Below are 19,251 nucleotides of genomic sequence, written 5' to 3'. Positions count from 1 at the left end.
AGTGTCTGTATTGAACCAGAGTTAATTTATATATGTATAAATATATGTATAAAACTTGTACTTTCTTTTGTACATATAGGTTGTAAGCTGTTTTCGTACAGAGGACAAACATAATGAGTTCAGGAATTAAATCAGAAGGATTTCCTTTTAGGTTGTTGTCAAACAAATACATAAATATCACATGTACACATTAGCCTCCGTTCTAATGGTAATGGTTTGGAAATGGGCTATGCATAAAAGAACGAATGAGACATCAAACACAATAGCCTACTGGTACTGAATTTATTATGAATAATTCATTTAAGTTTCAATAGCAGTGGCTGTCTCACAATCATGCATGTATTATTCAAAGTTTATGGTATTCATTATACAAAGATGTACAGTGTTTCTAAACCGTATCAATGCATTTCGTTTCTTATTGTTGTCTCGTATTATTCACTTTCAGATTGAAAAATAGATTGTATTAAGACACTGTACACGTGTATACTGGAAAAGAAACACACTCCTGGACAGCTCAGTGAAGTAGACTAGTCCGAAGACAGAGCTACATGCGTTCTACTTTCATTGCCCTTGTCGCATTATAATTCTAAAGGCAAACTCGATTCAGTGTACCCCTGCATTGATACAGACATCTCAAGCGTGCTTCCCATCACACAGCCGACTGCGATTCTTTAACTTAAAGTGCTTGCTGTTTCAGTGATTCGTTAATTTACTGCAGAATCGACAGAACTGCGCTTTGTTTCTTAAACTGTCACTTCAGCAGGATTTTTCCGGGTTTTTTTTTTTTTGTTTTTTTGGGGGATTTTGCACAGGGATTACACAGTACAGTACATTTCGTTGACAAAAGTTCGGAGCGGTGTTTTAAGAACCATTCTACAAAACTCAAACAGTTTCGCAAAATGTTAAGAACTGGCGATCGACACCCGACCAAGGAGAGGACTTTTTAATACATATATATCGTTTTTTGTCAAGATTATCATCATGACTGCCTTTAACTTTTCTGACGTGGAGGCGTTCTTGGATTGCCACCCGGATCTTTTTAAGCAGTACTTACTTCGAAAGGGAAAATGCGATGTGGTGAGAAAGTGGCTCAAAGAACAACAGCCACCCAAAGCGTCAATGGAAGAAAAACTGAGCCCTTCCTGGACAGCTAAGGGGGACGGATTACAGAGGCGAACATCACACATGGAGCTGCGGAGAAATTTTGCTCGCTCCAGAGCTATGACAGCCCACAGGACCTACGATGAGCATGTCAACCTCAGTACTCATGATTCCCAGTCTAGCATGAGGAGGAGAGCCCTCCTTAGGAAAGCCAGTTCCTTACCTTCAACAACGGCGCACATTCTGAGCGCTTTGCTGGAATCCCGGGTCAATTTGCCCCAGTATGCTTCCAGCGCCATCGATATCAAATACCGGCTCAAGGAGTCCAATGAAAGGGAATTTTTCCTGGAGCTGGTCAAGGACATTTCTAATGACCTGGACATGACCAGCCTCAGTTATAAGATTCTTATCAATGTGTGTATTATGGTTGACGCAGACAGGTGTTCCCTGTTCATGGTGGAGGGGCCTCCCCATAAGAGAACACTGGTGTCCAAGTTTTTTGATGTGCATTCTGGCACCACAGTGCTCCCCTCTTCCAGTATGGAGCACGTCAATGAAGTGCAGGTTCCCTGGGGTAAGGGGATTATTGGATATGTGGCAGAGCATGGTGAGACAGTTAACATCCCAAATGCTTATGAGGTAAGTCAGTTGCAGTACCCTTGCCCCTAGAAAATGATGCATATATATACCTGGTCCACTATAATTTATTTTGATTTCACATATTATTATTATTATTATTATTATTATTATTATTATTATTATTATTATTATTATTATTATTATTATTTTCCTATGTTTTCATGTCAACATTCTTTAGACATAATGAATACAAAAATGATTAAAAAGCAGTATCATTAATGCTACTTATAAAATACCTTCATTGTATGTCGATATTACGAGGTGCCGTTTGATCTGCACAGTGGCGGGTCTAAGTACCACTGCCCATTACCTGTATATGTTTTTAATGATCTACACAGTGGCAGGTCTAAGTACCACTGCCCATTACCTGTATATGTTTTTAATGATCTACACAGTGGCGGGTCTAAGTACCACTGCCCATTACCTGTATATGTTTTTAATGATCTGCACAGTGGCGGGTCTAAGTACCACTGCCCATTACCTGTATATGTTTTTAATGATCTGCACAGTGGCGGGTCTAAGTACCACTGCCCATTACCTGTATATGTTTTTAATGATCTACACAGTGGCGGGTCTAAGTACCACTGCCCATTACCTGTATATGTTTCCCCCCCAGAAAGAGTTTCTTGTCTCCTATGGTAACATCACCAAAGATAATAAAATACATTACAATTAAGTAACCTAATAAAGCAACTTTATTTTATGTTTTCTGGCAAAAAAGTTACATCTCTGGGGTGCTGTACAGTATACATAAATGCATGTTTGGCACACTATGATAACCTTGCTATTCCAAACTCCTGAACCCATTATCAATCAATAAATAATTCATTAACAGATAATTTCCAGGTACAGTTTTATAACAATATGGCAATCAAAAAGCACTTTCACATCTTGTTCCTATTAAGTATTGCACAATAATAAACGGCAAAGGTTTGGTAAGGACTGCAGCTGTTCTATATAGTTCTGTAATTACCTGACAGAAAGCTCTTATTTACATTCACAGCAGTGCTATTCTTAAGTGAGTTTTTTAAGAACATAAGAACAGTAATGAATGACAGGAGGCCAGTCCATTCAACCCATCAATGCATATTCCATGTCCGGCTATTGAAAACAGTCAAGTTAAAGCTTCATTCCACCTCTTACAAGCCCACATCATTATAACATAACCACAGGCTTCCTCCAGAGCTAGGTACAGCATTTTATTTGATGGAATGCAGTAACTCTTATTAGTGAAAAGGGACCTAATTTGTAAGGGTTCTTAGCTTGTTAGTAAGTTGCAATTATCATCTGAACTGTGAACACTCAACCCTGTGTAGTGAATACATTGTTTTGTTCTTGCGTAATGCATACCAATAAGTGTTTTCAATTTGCCTGTTACACACACATCTTTTATTAGTCATTCCAACCATTATGGAGTTGTAAATGCTTTTCCGCTGTCTGTGTTTATTTAGTTGGATCACTTACACATCCCTAGGGTCCAGGGTTTATGATTAGTTATTTAATAACAGTACTAAATTCTTAATGAAATATGCAGTCTTTAATAAAACAATTGATCTTGGTAAGACTAATTTCAGTGTGGAATTCATTGCAGTCCTTGCCCTAGGGCATCTCTGAATTGCTCACGTACTAATATTGCAATTATTAGATTGTAAAAGTAGGTCAGCGCCTTTGGAACACTGATCGACGCACTCCAAGGTGGCAGCTCAAGTACAAACGAAGGGGTTGAAATAGTCCAAATTGTGTTTGCCATTCAAAGTGTGAATAGAGGGTAGATTATTCAATTCCATATCCTATGAAAAGGTGTAGCATTTCAAAAATATGAAGGACACACAAACCACATTTTGTTTCATCAATAAACATCTGTATAGAGTCAACTGGATAGCAATTCATTGGCATCAGTCTTCAGGTCTCAAATATCATGATATTGCTTGAAAGTGAATCCATTATGATTATGATCATTAATAAGTATACCATGAGATAGGGACATTTATGTAGAACCATGAGAGGTTTTCATATTTAGAATGCCTTTGGATTTACATTAACTTCTCACTTAATTTCAATTACTGGAGTTGTGCATGCTTTGCAATTAGGCACCTAGGATAATATTTCTAATTCTGGGTAAAAATGACACTTTTAAGAAAAGGTTTCTATAGCAATGTGTTGCAGCAGTTTAGAGATACCTACTGGTAAATGGAAGGTCCCAGTTGCTTAGAAATCAGTATGTAATACTGCATCTGCCAAAGAAATAAATAAATATATAAATACATATATGCATTGCTAATGAACCCGGTACTGAAGGAAACACATAACAGTACTATAATGATAAAAAAGGAAACAGGGTTGAAGCTAATTTAGTTGAGTGTGGGGTATCTTCCTTCATGAGCAGCCTTCTGGGCTCTTTCTTTGAAATCCTGATTATCAGTTCCAGCTCTGCTGTGAAGTTATGAGTACTGACAACTGCTGCTCTCATGATTTGCTGCACTGTGTTCAGAGCAGGAGCCTCAAGCTTTCTCATCTTTTTTTTTTAATAAAACCCTGCATACTGTATACATGTTATTGATGAATTATATACAAATGTTATGGTTTGTTTCTTTTTTTTAACACTGCAGAGGCTACATTCCATATTTCCATATGGGTATGGAGTCAGAATTCTTAGTTGTTCTTAGAGCTAGCTATAATATTGTCTATATGCATTCTTCTGATTAATGGCAAGGTTAAAAACTGGGATGCTTTGAGTTTATAGGTATACTATTGGAGCGGTTCATCAAGCTACAGGGAAGGAACTATTTATTTAATAGAAGCCAGACTGCTTCTTTTGGCTCCAAGTCATTTAAGTCTTTATAGTGGGTAGTTAAGAAACCCAGGATTAAGTGCAGGACTGTTATGAGTTTATTATCCTATATTAGGTAATATATTAATATATTCATAATTACACCTAGTGGTTTATGGTAAAGGTGCTTTCACACAGTAACTCAGCATAAATATGTCAAAACGGCATCAATTCCAGATCAGCCACAAATAGGAATTGCAGGTTTAGCTAACAAATAAAATGTTTTCATGAGAGTATCACAAGGCACAATACACTTGACAAGACAAGAGGATGCAGCTAATAAAATTTGAGTTGGCTTAGAAAGAGGATCCTGTTATGCATTGTGCTCTCGCCATTTCAAACCACTTTAAGCTAAATGTAAAAGTAAATTTAAACTAGTGCAAGGACAAATATGCAAATTCTCGAACAAACATTATGTAGACAAAATAACCAGGTCAGTGTTTCACTCTTTTATATATATATATATATATATATATATATATATATATATATATATATATATATATATATATATATATAAATGTATTAACATTATAATCCTTACGTGTTTTTTTTACAGCAATAGTTATGAATTATACTTTTGTTTTACTGCTAATTCATAAAGAAAGAATATTTGAATATCTGTTTTATATTACAAAAGAATATTCAAACATGAGAACGGATGTCGTCCCAGCACTAATTTAAACAAAGCACTTTACACTTCACTTTTTATACTGTGATTAAAAAAAAAAACAAATTGGGGGTTTAATGTGCTTCGTATCTTTCAGGACCATCGATTCAGCGACGAGATTGATAAGCTGACAGTCTATAAAACCAAGTCGATTCTCTGCATGACCATCCGCAATAGTGATGGAGAAGTAACTGGAGTGGTGCAGGCAATCAACAAGAATCCAAATGGAGCTCCTTTTACTGAAGATGATGAAAAAGTAAGAATTGTTTTCTCGTTCGCACTGTCATCTAATTGTCCTTGCTTTCAAATCTGTACTCATACAGGAAGAGAAAAGCAATCTAAAAACAATACCTTTATATCTGACTGGTAAATCAGATTTGAAGAAAATTGTGTCACTTTAGATAAAATCCCTCATTGTCTGTGGCTTCATTTCATAGTTTCTTTTTATTTATTGGAAAGAAGAAATTGAAGTGAAATATTGGAAAAGCTTTTTTGTCTTGTACTGTACTTATAGCCTGGTAATATCAGCGACGATATATATATATATATATATATATATATATATATATATATATATATATATATATATAAAGTCATGATCAGGAGGATTAACCCTCTGCTGGAAAGATACCTGCCCATGAATATTTTAACTTGCTACATTCCACTTTATTCAAAACAAACTTCATCAATAAACAATATTGTTTTGTGGACCAAATTCTCAAAGGTATTTATTCCAAATTGTCATTACCACATTTCTTTCTGAAAGGATAAAAGAAACACACCAGTTACAATTCTAAAATAAACTTGTCATGTGAGTAACATCCTTCCACTCCATGGCTGTTAATTCAGAATTAGACCAGGTGATGATCATGACATAGATCAACACTATGTACAGTATAGTACAGAAAAAGAATTAGGAATTCAATGTTTAATCCCAATTTGGTGAGATATTCTCCAGATATGTGTGTAAATGTGACATGCAGATGGACGGATGGACGGACTGACAGACACCCCCTATATTCTCAGAATCGGATATTCTCAATAGCTTGTGCTAACTAATGTTAATACCAAGTTTCCAGGCCTATTGAACATTTACTGTTGTATACTGTACCATTGTAAAAACACAGCAAAGTTCAGTAATGCATTGCACTGTGAAATATGTAAATCGCAGAGAAGCATGTTAAAGCATTGACTTGGCTTCTTTATAGGGATCATATTTTGGTGTATACTTTGTTAAAAATAATTGGGAATTCACTGTCAATATTCAGGGTATATATTTTAGAAGAATATTCAATGTCATCTAATATAAGTCACTGCCCTGAGGCAATACTGGGAAACCGTGTTCATTTGTAATACTTAACTAGGGCACTGGAATGAGGCTCACATACAATCTGTGAACACAGATATTAAATACTGAATTAGATGAGCCTGCACTACATGGACGACACTAATTTACAACATTAATAACCTCTCTCATACTTTATTAAAATGAATATTGCTATTATTTAATTTGAGAAGAGACAGATTGATAGTTAATATGCTATATGGTATAATGAAATGGCATCACTTTTTTATTATTATTATTATTATTATTATTATTATTATTATTATTTTTATTATTTGTACGATTGGTTACATGCTGTTGTCTTGAGTTAGTTTTAAATATCATGTTTAGATTTAACATACAGTAATGTGCAAAAGTTTAGAACCATCTATCAAATGTATTGCTTTTTCTCATTATAAAAATGAATGTTTCTTTCAAAATTAAGTTAATAGCAGCTAGTGATGGTAACACTAAAAGCTCTAAAGTTAGACACACTAGAAGAATATTTAATGTTTCACCAAGTGCTGTGAGAAAGAGACGGGTCTGCATTTGTGGTTATAGAGCTTTAAAGCTGTTTAAGAGTCTGTAACGGCAGTGTGATCGCACAACACTGCCCATTACATAAGCAAGGACTGGATGAAAGACTGGTGGCTAAAAAACACTGTTATGAAAAGTGACTAAAACATCCTTTGAGTCTCTGCTGAGGTTCGGCAGTGCCTTTTCTTCAGCTAACTGTCTGTTTGAAAACCTTCAACTCACTGTAACAATTACTGGCAGATACCAAACATCAGCCCTATAAAGAGTCTTCTGTTTTCCATGGCTTTCCTTGTGTAACAGGTGGGGTAATTGTAGCCATCAGCAACCAACTGATACCAATTACCCACTCCTATTTAACCCTGTGCCACACGAGCAGTGGGGAGATGCTGTCTGTTTTCGTGTTGCTGCGCTACTTATTATATTTTAGTGTAATTTAACATGTAGGATTTTAGATTTCTGTGTGGTAATAAGTTTATTGGTTATACTGAAGTTGGTGCACCGTCCTTGTGTGAATGTGTGTGTAATACCATTCTGCGCCATGTTAACCTGTGTATTTATATTGTTGTTGTTCTACTATCAAACAAGCCAGGCCGTTGTTTCTGTGGGAGGGTCCACCCACCTTATCAGCTCTGTTCTCTCAGGATCATGAGAGGCAAGCAAGGGGGGGTTTTGGTTGCAAGGTGTGTTAATATATATATTACACAATTTTGTTTTGTTTGGTTTCTTTTCACTGCGCACTTTTCTAGATTTAGACCTTGCTGCTCATCAGGTGTATCAATTCATTTTGAATGCCCTTTGCAAGGTTGTGACAGTGCAGTGCTTTGCTTCTGATCCGGCGTACATGCTCTTGCATCAAAGGGTCAAACTTAGCTATAAGTTCAACCTGAGCTAGAAAGTTGCCATTACCATGTTCATACAATTTTTCATGTGTACCACGAAATGCTATGCCACGCTGTGCCAAGAATTGGACAATAGCAAGCTGGCATTCTAAAATGTTATGCCAGTACTGTTGTTAATTCTGTAATTGGGCTTGCTCTTCTTGATCAATGGTCTTGTTGTATTTAACTCTGCTTTCAAGCTCCTTCCACTTCTGCATGCATTTCATGTGCTCCAAAGATGTCTCATGAGATTTCAAGTGTTATGCCATGTCACGCCATGCTCTAAACCTTGCTGAAGTGATGAGCTACTAAATAACCTGCACAAAAACAAAATAAAGCATCTTCTCTGATAGAATACAACAGCCAGGTGCAACATACTCTTTCTCCATTAGGCATCATTCTGTAATAGTTCTCAGGCGTAAAATGTTGATTGTACTGGGAGGAATCAACACTTGATGTGGGCCCTGCCTAACCAGATCTACTCGTGTCTTGTCATCAATTTTTGCTGGCCACATTCCAGGATCTGTGTCTAATGTGGTTAATAGATTGTGTGGTGCTGACTGGCCTTCACTGCTTTCTGCTTCACACACACTCCCTTCAACTTGCTGTCTTTCTGCCTGGCCACTGCTTTCTCCTTCAAACACACTCCCTTCAACTTCACTTTGTCTTCCACTACACTGTAAATCTTTAGAGAAAAGAAATTTCTCCATTGCTCTCTGCTGTTTCCTGGCTTCCTCTTTCTCTTTAAGCTTTTTCTTCCTTTTGGAAGCACCTGATGCATAGCTTCTATGACGCTCCATGATTGACTGCAAGAATAGGTGAAAAAAAATAAAAACTTAGATCATGTTTTCTTTGTAAGTTGTAGTTTATCTGTTAATCTGTTATCAGTAGAAAACTTAATAAAAATGGAAAACCTGCTGATGTTTCTAACAATGTGGTAATATATTAAATGCACACATACAGCTTGATTATTGAAAAGGGGCAAAATAAGAGGGAGGCCTAGATCTAAAAGTGATTTAAAACCTGATTTGGTCACTGAAGAAGTAGCTTTCAAATAATTTATATAAATCACACTGTGTATCCACTTTTATAACCTTATACTGAAATAAAGTGATTAGGAATCATTAATCAGGCTTTAAAAATAATAATAAAAAAATAGTTCTTACTTTGTCCCTTTTGAAAATCATGCTAATACTGTACACACATAGGCACCCAAAACACCCATATCTGATTAATACAAACAATTCATAAAGCACACAAAAAACTCAAAATGTATTATTCATCAGGTTGCATGAAAAGATAGATCATATGTGGTGGTCCTAACACACTTAATAACCTAAATACAATCATTAAGGTTTTCTAGACACTGATAAGCAGTAATCTTGGACTACTTAATGTTAATTTAGACAGCTAGAACTAGTGCAAATCACATTCTGTGAAACCAGCCCTATAGTTTAAATCACAAAACAAATATACTGTATGTGTATGATTTAATATAGAACAATACCGTTTTTTTGTTGCATATTTCAAAACCTATGGTGTGCTGCATGCCAATATATAAAACAAAAAAAAATGTAAATCATATTTTTAAATGAATAGTTGTAATACATTGCACGGTAATGTGTGTTTAATCGTACAGTACTGCAAATACGATTCAAGTAGCCCATTGACAAATAGTCTTGCTGTTTACTTCCTTGGTTATTTATGATGTCTGTTTAATGTATGTTACTCATAGCCGTTTACTTTATCAAATATAACCAATATACACAAATGAGAAAAAAAAGAACGCACAGACTGAATTAGATGCTACGGTTGCCATCCTTTTTTTATATTAGGTATTTCCCGATGATTTTTAAAATGTCGGTACATGATTACACAGTTGAATAAGTCTGTTTCATTAGCATCCTCCTCACTCGCAGTATTTAAACCTATAGATTCCGACAAATGGGAACTCGGGGAACTATTGAAATATCGGTAGTAATAATAAACCTTTTCTTCTTCTTCTTCTTCTTCTTCTTCTTCTTCTTCTTCTTCTTCTTCTTCTTCTTCTTCTTCTTCTTCTTCATTATTTGTGGGTGCCTAATACCAGAACCGTACACGCGCAATTATCTATTTTGTGTATGTACTGCATTACCAAAAAAACCCTTCAATCTATTGCCCAGGGGGCCCGTCAACCTCGGGGCCCCCCGCGGGGGCAGGTCCACAGATGGTTGGCGCCGGCCCTCGGACTAGCAGCGGCAGTTAGGATTCTGGGATGGCAAGAAACTCCCAAATTGCTTTAAACAAATGAGGCATGCAATTTCAGAAAGTAGCCACAAGGTGGCAGAAAATATATAACATTGACTTCATATTTTTATTTAGAGCCCCTTCCGAAAGATTTGAGTAACACATTTTTTCTTTATGCCATTAACATTCATATAGAGTAAGCTATTTAAAAAATATGCATGTGTTTTAACTTATACTGTAACCATATACTATGTTTTTTAAATTTAAATAAAGATTTAGAGGGGTTATAATTGACATGATTAAGTATCACAAAATGACTTTTAGGGTTTATGAAAGGATTGTTAATACAGTTGCCAAAATGAAATCAAATAAAAATGTCATTATTTTTTTATAGTTCAGCAAATCAAACCCAGCCATTTCCTCAGTCTTTTATCGTATCGTAGTAAAGGTATCAAGCTGGGAAGGGTTCTGTAGTATTTTTTAATTATTTTTATTTTTTAACTTTTTTATTGTTTTTTTACAAATTAACAAGTTAGACAATGACAAACACATACTTGTTACACTAATTATAATTGAAGACAGAGACGGAAGAGAGAGAAAGAGGGAGTATCGCTCTTGGTTTCTTTAAAGGAAAATTACGGTAGAGAGGACAGTGAGTATGTCAACATGGGAAAGAAAAGGTTGCCATGTTATATAACGTTTTCCAGTAGCTCCCCTTAGTGTGAACCTAATTTTTTCTAATTTAGGGGAATGCATAAGATGCCTGATCCAATGAACATAACAGGGTGGGGCAGCTTGCTTCCGTCCAAACAAAATCAGTCACCTGCAAAGGCCACGGTGTGTGACTGCAGCCTAAATAGGGGAACATTGTTAGGTACCAAACAGAAAAGTGCAATGGGTTAGGGTTCTGCATTTGTAATGGTGCTGCAGATCTCCAAGGCATAGAGAGGAATTCTGGATCATCTCTGTTTGTTAAGCCCAAGGGCTTTATTCAGCTGGAGTATCTATTCACAGTTACCTGCTTGCTGCAGCTCCAGGGCCTGGGCCAGGGCAGTGACTGTGCAGCTGCTCTATCCTAAAGGCTTTCTAGCTGGGGAGAACGCAGAGATACTGTAACATAAATTAGTTATATTACTATGGGCAATCACAGGTAGAAGTAGGTCTTAGAAAAAGAGCCAGCACATATAACAACATACAGAGATCTCTAGTTTTTTTAAATTTTATTTTTAACTTTTTTTTTATTAACTTCCTGCAAACCATATTTACTGTAAAATAAACCAGTATGCTTATTCCAATAAAGTGATTCTAAGTGATGATGGGGAGTGGGCAAAAAAGATACATGTCCCTCATTTTGATTGCTGATGGGAGTGCTGGAGACAATGCAGTGCTCCCTGTGGAATCCCCAGTGGAGAACAGCAACTTTGCACGACCAGGATATATAATGTATTTGCTTATGATTGTAAGTCGCCCTGGATAAGGGCGTCTGCTAAGAAATAAATAATAATAATAATAATAATAATAATAATAATAATAATAATAATAATAATAATAATATAAACCTACTCGCCTCTGACTGCGTCATTCACCCAGCACACCACACAGCCGTGACTTTACCAGGTGTGTCACTTGGGGTCCCCTATAAGCATGAATTTAAACCTCACTAAACTAGTCTAGTTGCTTTGTGAACACTTTCTGTAGGGAGGTGAGGGAGCAGTTTAATTTCTATACCCATTCAGTTTATGCTCCCCTTCTAAAAACTGCCTATAAATGTACCCTCAATTGCCGTATGTGTTGTATTATGATTTTTTGTTATGGTTCTGCTTGATATCGTCACGTCATTAAGACCTGAAATCAGCTTATTTCAATTACAAACCCACTTACAATTGTTATTTGTTGTTTAAGATACAGTAATGTGGTCCCTTATACCCAAACCTTTGGATGCAATAGACCTGCCAGTATGTGTATTAAAAATTGCACTTTGAAACAAATTGATAGATTGTTAGCTGCTGCACAGCCCTGTGTTTTTCTTCTTAGGGATTTCATTTGGATGGGCTCTGACTTGTGGGAGATGGCACCCCCTGGTGTCCATATGCTGTACAGCTGCAGTAGTGTGCCAGGGACAGTTTACCTGGATATACGTGTTAACAATTAGTGAGGGGCGAGGAAGTGCCTTAGGAACACAGACATTCTATGAATTCAGGAAGGTCGGAGCATGTTGAAAATGAAACTCACTGAGCTACATGACAGTATAATATGTACTTCCATTCTTAATCTGTAATTAAAAAAAAAAAGTTTGGAAAGAACTTAATTGACTGTAGCAGCAAAATGTCTTTAAATATTTATTCTTTGTATTAATCTTACTGTTCTAAGATTATTTTGTTACAAATTGTTGAAGCTATATAAAGAAACTTCAATACGCAGGCCATAAATCGAATAGTAAAACCTTCCAGCCAAATCCCCTTTTCATCAGATTGCAGTTTTATTGATTATATGGTACAATTGGTAAAGTCTGTGTTGGATCTTCGGTGTGATATATTTTAAATTTAATGTCAGCTTTAGAAGATTCGGATGATGAAAGCAAAAGGAGAGGCCCCAGTGGAGTTTATTACTTTGTTGCATGAAGAAGAAGGCATTTAAAAATGCACTGAAGATACAAGCTGAATAGCCAGGCTCCCTTTTTCTCTCCACAAAGTTCTGGAATTCTTCAGAGAACTGATTTGATCTTTCTACTCGGCTTCAAATGCTTTGATCCAGGCTTTGAGATCCCCTATCTCCTAGTTAATTGGAGTCAGGCTTCAAGTGAGATATGTTTGATGGACTTTGACATGACTCGCTGCATGTCTCACCCTATTTACATCTTGCCTAGTGAGACTGTCAGCTTAGAAATGTCAGCTCTTTTATCTGGCTTCTCCCTTAGGGGCTAGTTTACTGTTACCACCTGAACTCTTTTCTTTTCTCTCTTTTCCACAGCCTTCTGAATAATATTCACGAGATGTGCCTGTTACGTCATGTAGTGGTCCCATCCATTTTCAAACACTAGAAGTCATGCTCATCAACTGGAACTGAAATATTTTCCCTCATGTATTTTTCAGTCTCATAAATAAAGGAGTAAAGTTATAATACAATGGTGTGAAGTACTGTATGCATGTACAGTACCTTATTTTCAAGGGAATAAATGCTAATGCAAAATGAAAGCTTAGATACCCCTTTACCTGGGAGATATGGTAACAAATATAACAAAAATGGCAAATTTGAGTCAACTATTGTATTTGTGTAAGCATGGGACAAATACAGAATTAGTGCAGTGTCTTCTTTCCTTTGTGAGAATGTAAAGTAGGTGGGAAGAGCTAGGCTGGTGAGTGCAATGAGTCCAAGGTCAGGTACCAGGCTCTAGTCTCCTACAAGAGCAAGTGTGTAAACACCTCTTCTATGGTAATACACCTAAAACCATACGTCCCCCACATACAAGGTATCCTAGCACATCTGCCCTGTATTATCTCAAACAAATAGTGTTGAAAAACGTTAACTGAAATATTGAAGTGTCATTTTGTTTTGCTCTCAGGTGCTGCAGATGTATCTACCGTTCTGCGGGATATCGATATCCAACGCGAAGCTCTTTTCAGAGTCCCGCAAAGAGTATGATCGGAGCAGGGTAAGGGGTCTGCTCATTCATATCGCCTGCCTTTTCTAAATCACTCCTGCAAACCTACTCAAATCATTAGACGTAATAGAATACACTTTTTGCATTCTGAAAGGTATACAATACTTTCCAACATATTACTTGGTAAAAGCCCTTAAACATTTTTAGTTTTTTTTTTATTATTTCTATCAAGTTTCTTAAATTAACCTTATAAGGACAGGACATTTTTGGCCTGTTATATATGTATGCAATAAGGCCAATAAGGCCAGACAGGGTGTCAGTATACGTCCAACATACGGACGCCTCGGACGAGAAGACACCCTGAAGGCCTTACTGAATTTATAATCCAAGCAAGAATCATGTTTCGGGTAAAAAATGATTGTTTTTTTTATTAAATATCCTTACACCAATACAGTAGTCCTATTTATCTGTTTTGTTTGTCTATTTATTTTGGCTCAAAGTGTCGTGTGCTGTTTTGTTCAACTGTTTTATTTTCTGTGTGTTATTAAAAAGCGCCGCATTGCCTTTGCACTGAACTCAGCTGTGTCCTGCCTCGTTTCTGGTCTGATGTCACCCCTACAGCCAGCCTGTTCACACAGGCAAAGGGAAAAGATAGATAGATAGATAGGATTGGACATATCCTGTCAGTTCCCTGTGGAGTCGTTGTGTCAATAATGGGATCAGTGCCTCTGGTGGCCCGACCTGATATTAGGTACAGGTCCTAATAAAGGGGTCAGAGTGTATACAAGCATGTTATGAAAGTAGTGGAGGCTTCCTTCCTTTCTCCACCCAGGATTATAGAAGTTCTATAGAAGCCCAGAGATACCACAGTACATGCTGCAATGCGTGTTTTTGCAGATACTTTGTGTTATTGATCTTTATGGGGGTGTAACAAGTTTGCAGGCTTAAACTAAACACTTCCTCTGGGAGTCTTGTGCAAAACAAACTTGAATAATTGATTTGAATTGTTTCTCCCTTAACAGCAAAACCCGACCAACTTATTGCAGGGTTGTACTGGATGCTGTTGGCTCTTATTGGGAAGCTGTCTTCATTAATCCCTATGTGCTCCTGACCAATCTGTCAGGGAGACTGACAATGAGCATCATGTCCTCGTCTGACCTGCACATTGTTCTAATATAAAGTTTAATACCTTGGCAATGTTTAGATTCAGTCAGTCGGGGAGAGTATTAGAATGTGCTTAATGTCAAGCTAGTGGTAATTAACATTAATTAAACCTTTCAGAAACATGTCTAAAGCACTGCGAAGGATTCATTTACACTACCATAATGATTCTGTATACGGTTTGTGATACTGGCAGTTAAAATTGCACTAAGAAAGCCTTACAAGTGAGTTCAATTATTCATCATTTATTTTCACATAGATAGGGTTGTACATCCAACCCTATCTATGGAAAGGGGAGTTCTTGCTTCCATTGCCTGTATAATTAGACTGAAGGCTGTTCCTCTGTTGCCCAGGCCCTCCTGGAAGTTGTGAATGATCTGTTTGAAGAGCAAACGGATTTGGAGAAGATTGTTAGGAAGATCATGCAACGCGCCCTGACCCTGTTGCAGTGTGAGCGATGCTCTGTCCTGCTGCTGGAAGATACCGACTCTCCAGTATGTAAGCTTTATCACTTTCACATGCAGGGCCTCATGCACTAAACCTTTTCTGCACCATTTCATTAACCATTAACCTTATTCACCAATAGCTGCCAACAGTAGTTTCAATGAGGTTTCACATGTATATGACTGTGGTGCGATTATTCCTGTTACAAGGGACTCATGAATAGTTAAATCTTGTTTTTTCCTTATTCACAAATAATTTCACCAGATGCAATGGTCTTTTTACCTACTGGGACCGTGCAGATTTTGGCGGAAGTTTATTTGTTTTTTCCTTTATGTTGGAATGCTTACTATGGCTCTTGTGTATCAGAAGAAGACGTCAGCCACTGAGACAGTGCCAGCACCATGCACCTTTACCAAGAGGATTTCTGTCTAGAATCAGCACTCTTGATTTCCCAGACAATTAAATAATAGCTAACTACTGACTAAACAGAGAAGTTCTTTTAAATTTGTGTCAAGAATTAGTGGAGGATTTACAATAACAAACTGAAAGAAGCAGTACTCTGTCAAAGGAAAGTGGCAGCTGCATTCCATTTCTATGCAACTGGTAACTTGCAAATGGCTTGTCAGTCTTCGTTTTCAAGGGTGATTGTCTGAATCTCTTGTGAAAAGAGCAGATACTCAACATACTGAACAACTACAAGAAGTCAAACAAGCCTTATTTTAACATAAGTGGATTACCTAGGTTGATCGGTGCAATAGACTGCATGGGATTTTCTTTTTCATTCCCTGTGTGACTGTACATGACAGCATGACGGCCCTTCAGTGGCATTTCGGTACTTTCCTGTGACTTCACTGAAGTGTAGTACCTGTGTCGAATCGTCCCAAACCACGAATTGTGAGGCTGAAGAAAGATGCCACAGGCTCTTCCAAAGAGTCAAGCACCACTGCATTCTTAAGCAGACCCTGCCAGCTGCCTGTGCCTGTTTATACAACAATGCTGCTTTCTGTCTTTTTGTGAACCTTTAATATCTTGCCAACTTTTGTTTTAACTCGAGTCATGTTTCTTTACACAAAATACACTGCATTAATGTTGCTTGTGATTTCCATGTTTTTCCTTTTTCTGTCAGACTTATAGCTTTCTGAACCAAGTAATCTTTTATAATAACAGGAAAATGACTCATTGGGCACTTCAGATTCTTTCAGTGCAATCTTTCGGAATGTTGTGCCTCCTTCGAAGATTTTTTCCCCACCTTTTCACCTACACGTGATATGAATGAGCATATAGGGCTTCATTTAGAAAGGGCGCTAAACTTTATGGTGCTTGATAACTGCGCTGTATTCACATGGTATTTACTGAAGGACATTCATTTTAGTGAGCGCATTAAAGTGATCATTTATTAGTGCGTATGGGAACCAGGCTTTAACCACTGATAGGCGTTTTTCTGGCCTGAAAACAAGTGATGTGCAGCTAGATTATTTTTACTGACTAGATTAGTTTGATTCATTCAGTTTAGTGAATCAATTCAACAGATTTGTTTGTTTGATTCACTGATTCACTATAAATGCATCTTGCTGAATTACTTGGTTATTTGTTTGAATGGAAAAATCTGACAGCAAAGGCCATTTAAGTTAAGACTGTTCACTTGGTGGTCTGCACCGTAAAAAAATAAAATTATATATATATACTGTAGCGGATGCACCTGCCTGCATTAACCGAGATCGCTACAATATATACACATTATAATGTATGTGAAAATGTCTATATAAATATACTCAAATACACTACTTTACACAAAACACATTACTCCCACTGCACAATTCCTAGTCAATAAGTATGCAGGCACGGTTTCAATCAATTAATCAACATATTAATGTATTTTATAGTACAGGAATAGGCTAGAAGCGGCTTTCCTAGAACACTGACAACTCAATATCACAAATGTAACATAATGGGAAAGAAGAGTATTTTATTTTAATGGAACAATAAAAAAAATGTCAGAGTATATATGCTAAGTCTCAATATTTAACAATATATAACCTTTTTAACAGCAGTGGAAATAAAGATACTGACAAGCTGTGAAAATGCGAATTAGTAAAGAGTGCCACTGAGAAATGAACCTTTTTATGACTTCTGTCTGGACACATGATAACAATGCTCATTGCCTGTTCTAATTCTGCAACTTTTCCACATAATGCCTGTTGATGCAGAATCCAGTGTAAGAAAATGGGTTCTTCTGCATTTCTTTCTTTCATTTTTTCCAGCACTCTGCTAGCCAGTTCACTCTTTTGTCCAGTCATAAGATGCACCCTCTGTTATAATCCCGGTTACTTTCTTCCAAGGTAATTCTGCACTTTCCATGGCTTCTTGAAGTTAAAAACAAAGTCCTTTCCTGTGGTTGTGTTGTTCATGGCATCCACAGCACTTTTCAGAAAAAACCTTTCGTTGACTCCATAGCTCCTTTCATTTCCAGGAAAATCTAAATACGTTGCGTTGTGCAGCGTGTCATAGTGACGTTGTTTGTTTGAATCTTTCATAACTGCAACCGTTGCACTACAAATCAGACATGTTGCCTTGCCGTCAAAATTATTCATTGAACAAATAAACATCTGGCTAACGATTTTGGAATCTTCTGTGTTCTGCCTCCACCTTTCACTTCCGTGACATCTCCAACTACTTTTTGGCAACTGATTTTAAATTTTACACGAAGTAAAATAAATAAGTTTAAACAAGCCTTTGCTTCACTATCCTAATCACAATGATGTGTGCTGTGTGTGAGGAAACGGATCCCGTGTGCTATTTGATTGGCTATTTTACTCACTCTGAGCTATGATTGGCTTAATGGGAATGTGACTCATACAATGCAGACTGCACATGCTGAATACGCGTGTTATCTTAGAGACGGGTTGTTTTAAACAAGAATTCCAAAACGATGCAGTACAATAACATTTTAGAAACTAATGGGTGCGCCATATGCATTAAAGGAGAAAGGAAAAAAGCTTGTTTTTGTTGTTTACATCAGACAAGGAATACAAAATTAAATGAAATTAAATGGTAAGCAGTGCAGTTTCACTTTACGTTGTCTCTGCCTGTCCCCTGCTGAGTGCTGTGTCTGTTGATCTTTTTCGGTCAGTGTAAGCCACCTCCACCTTCACAATAAACTACTAACCAAAAGATATACCAGGACTGGTGGGGCTTTTGATATTGTAGCGATCTTGGTTCCCGCAGGCAGGCGCATCACACAGGGCGAGGCAATCCCCACACAGGCGGAGGGCGGGCACGAACCCGGGACCTCTCGCACTAAAGCATAGCGCCGATACCGCTGTACAAAAGAGCCAGCTCCCTTGCAAGGAGCACATATTGGGCTTATGTCTTTGTGTGTGATTACGTCACCGACCAGCTCTGGTGCTGCCTTCCCCCGTGCACGCTACAATATCATGGTCACGGGTAAGTCTCTGACATTATCATGCACATTAAATTATCACAATACATGTAGCATGCATGGTATAGTATGTAAATTAGCTAAATACTATGCATGTAAATTAATGCGTTCTCTGTTAGTAAACTAGATTTATTGTGCACGTTAGGCTCACTATTTTAAGTGTGCTCTAACTCCAAATTTAGTGCCCTTTCGTAAATGAGGCAATAATGTGTATCTCACCTCATTTAAACAGAGAAATGTCTTTACCAATTTGTTGCAGAAAATCAGATGTATTGGGTTCGTCAATTAGAGGAATTAATGTGAAAATGAGTCGAATACATTTTTTTTTTTTTTTCACAAAAATGTATTTCATTTTAGTGAAAGAGGCCCTTGGTCTCAATTTGAATGTTTATAGTTTTTTC

General features: G+C 37.1%; 1 protein-coding gene across 4 annotated transcripts in view; it reads left to right on the top strand.

Moving 5' to 3' along the window:
* Positions 1-518: 518 nt before the first annotated feature.
* LOC117400778 (dual 3',5'-cyclic-AMP and -GMP phosphodiesterase 11A) overlaps positions 519-19,251 on the top strand; it is a 39,835-nt gene continuing 21,102 nt past the window's right edge. For 2 of the 4 annotated variants that reach the window (XR_009327878.1, XM_034001108.3), the window contains exons 1-4: positions 519-1,740; positions 5,338-5,496; positions 13,768-13,857; positions 15,321-15,461. Coding sequence is in view for 1 of the 4 variants with exons in the window: in XM_034001108.3 (XP_033856999.2) it covers positions 982-1,740; positions 5,338-5,496; positions 13,768-13,857; positions 15,321-15,461 (1,149 nt within the window). In the remaining 3 variants the exon portion in view is untranslated. Of the gene's footprint in view, positions 1,741-5,337; positions 5,497-13,767; positions 13,858-15,320; positions 15,462-15,488; positions 18,856-19,251 lie in introns of those variants that run through there. The other 2 variants (XM_059021790.1, XM_059021791.1) reach the window with 1 other exon arrangement.

The sequence above is a fragment of the Acipenser ruthenus genome, chromosome 4, assembly GCF_902713425.1.
Source record: "Acipenser ruthenus chromosome 4, fAciRut3.2 maternal haplotype, whole genome shotgun sequence".
In the NCBI taxonomy this organism is placed as follows: Eukaryota; Metazoa; Chordata; class Actinopteri; order Acipenseriformes; family Acipenseridae; genus Acipenser; species Acipenser ruthenus.
Note: the sequence above shows the minus strand (reverse complement) of the source record. Positions and strands in the feature narration are given on the sequence as shown.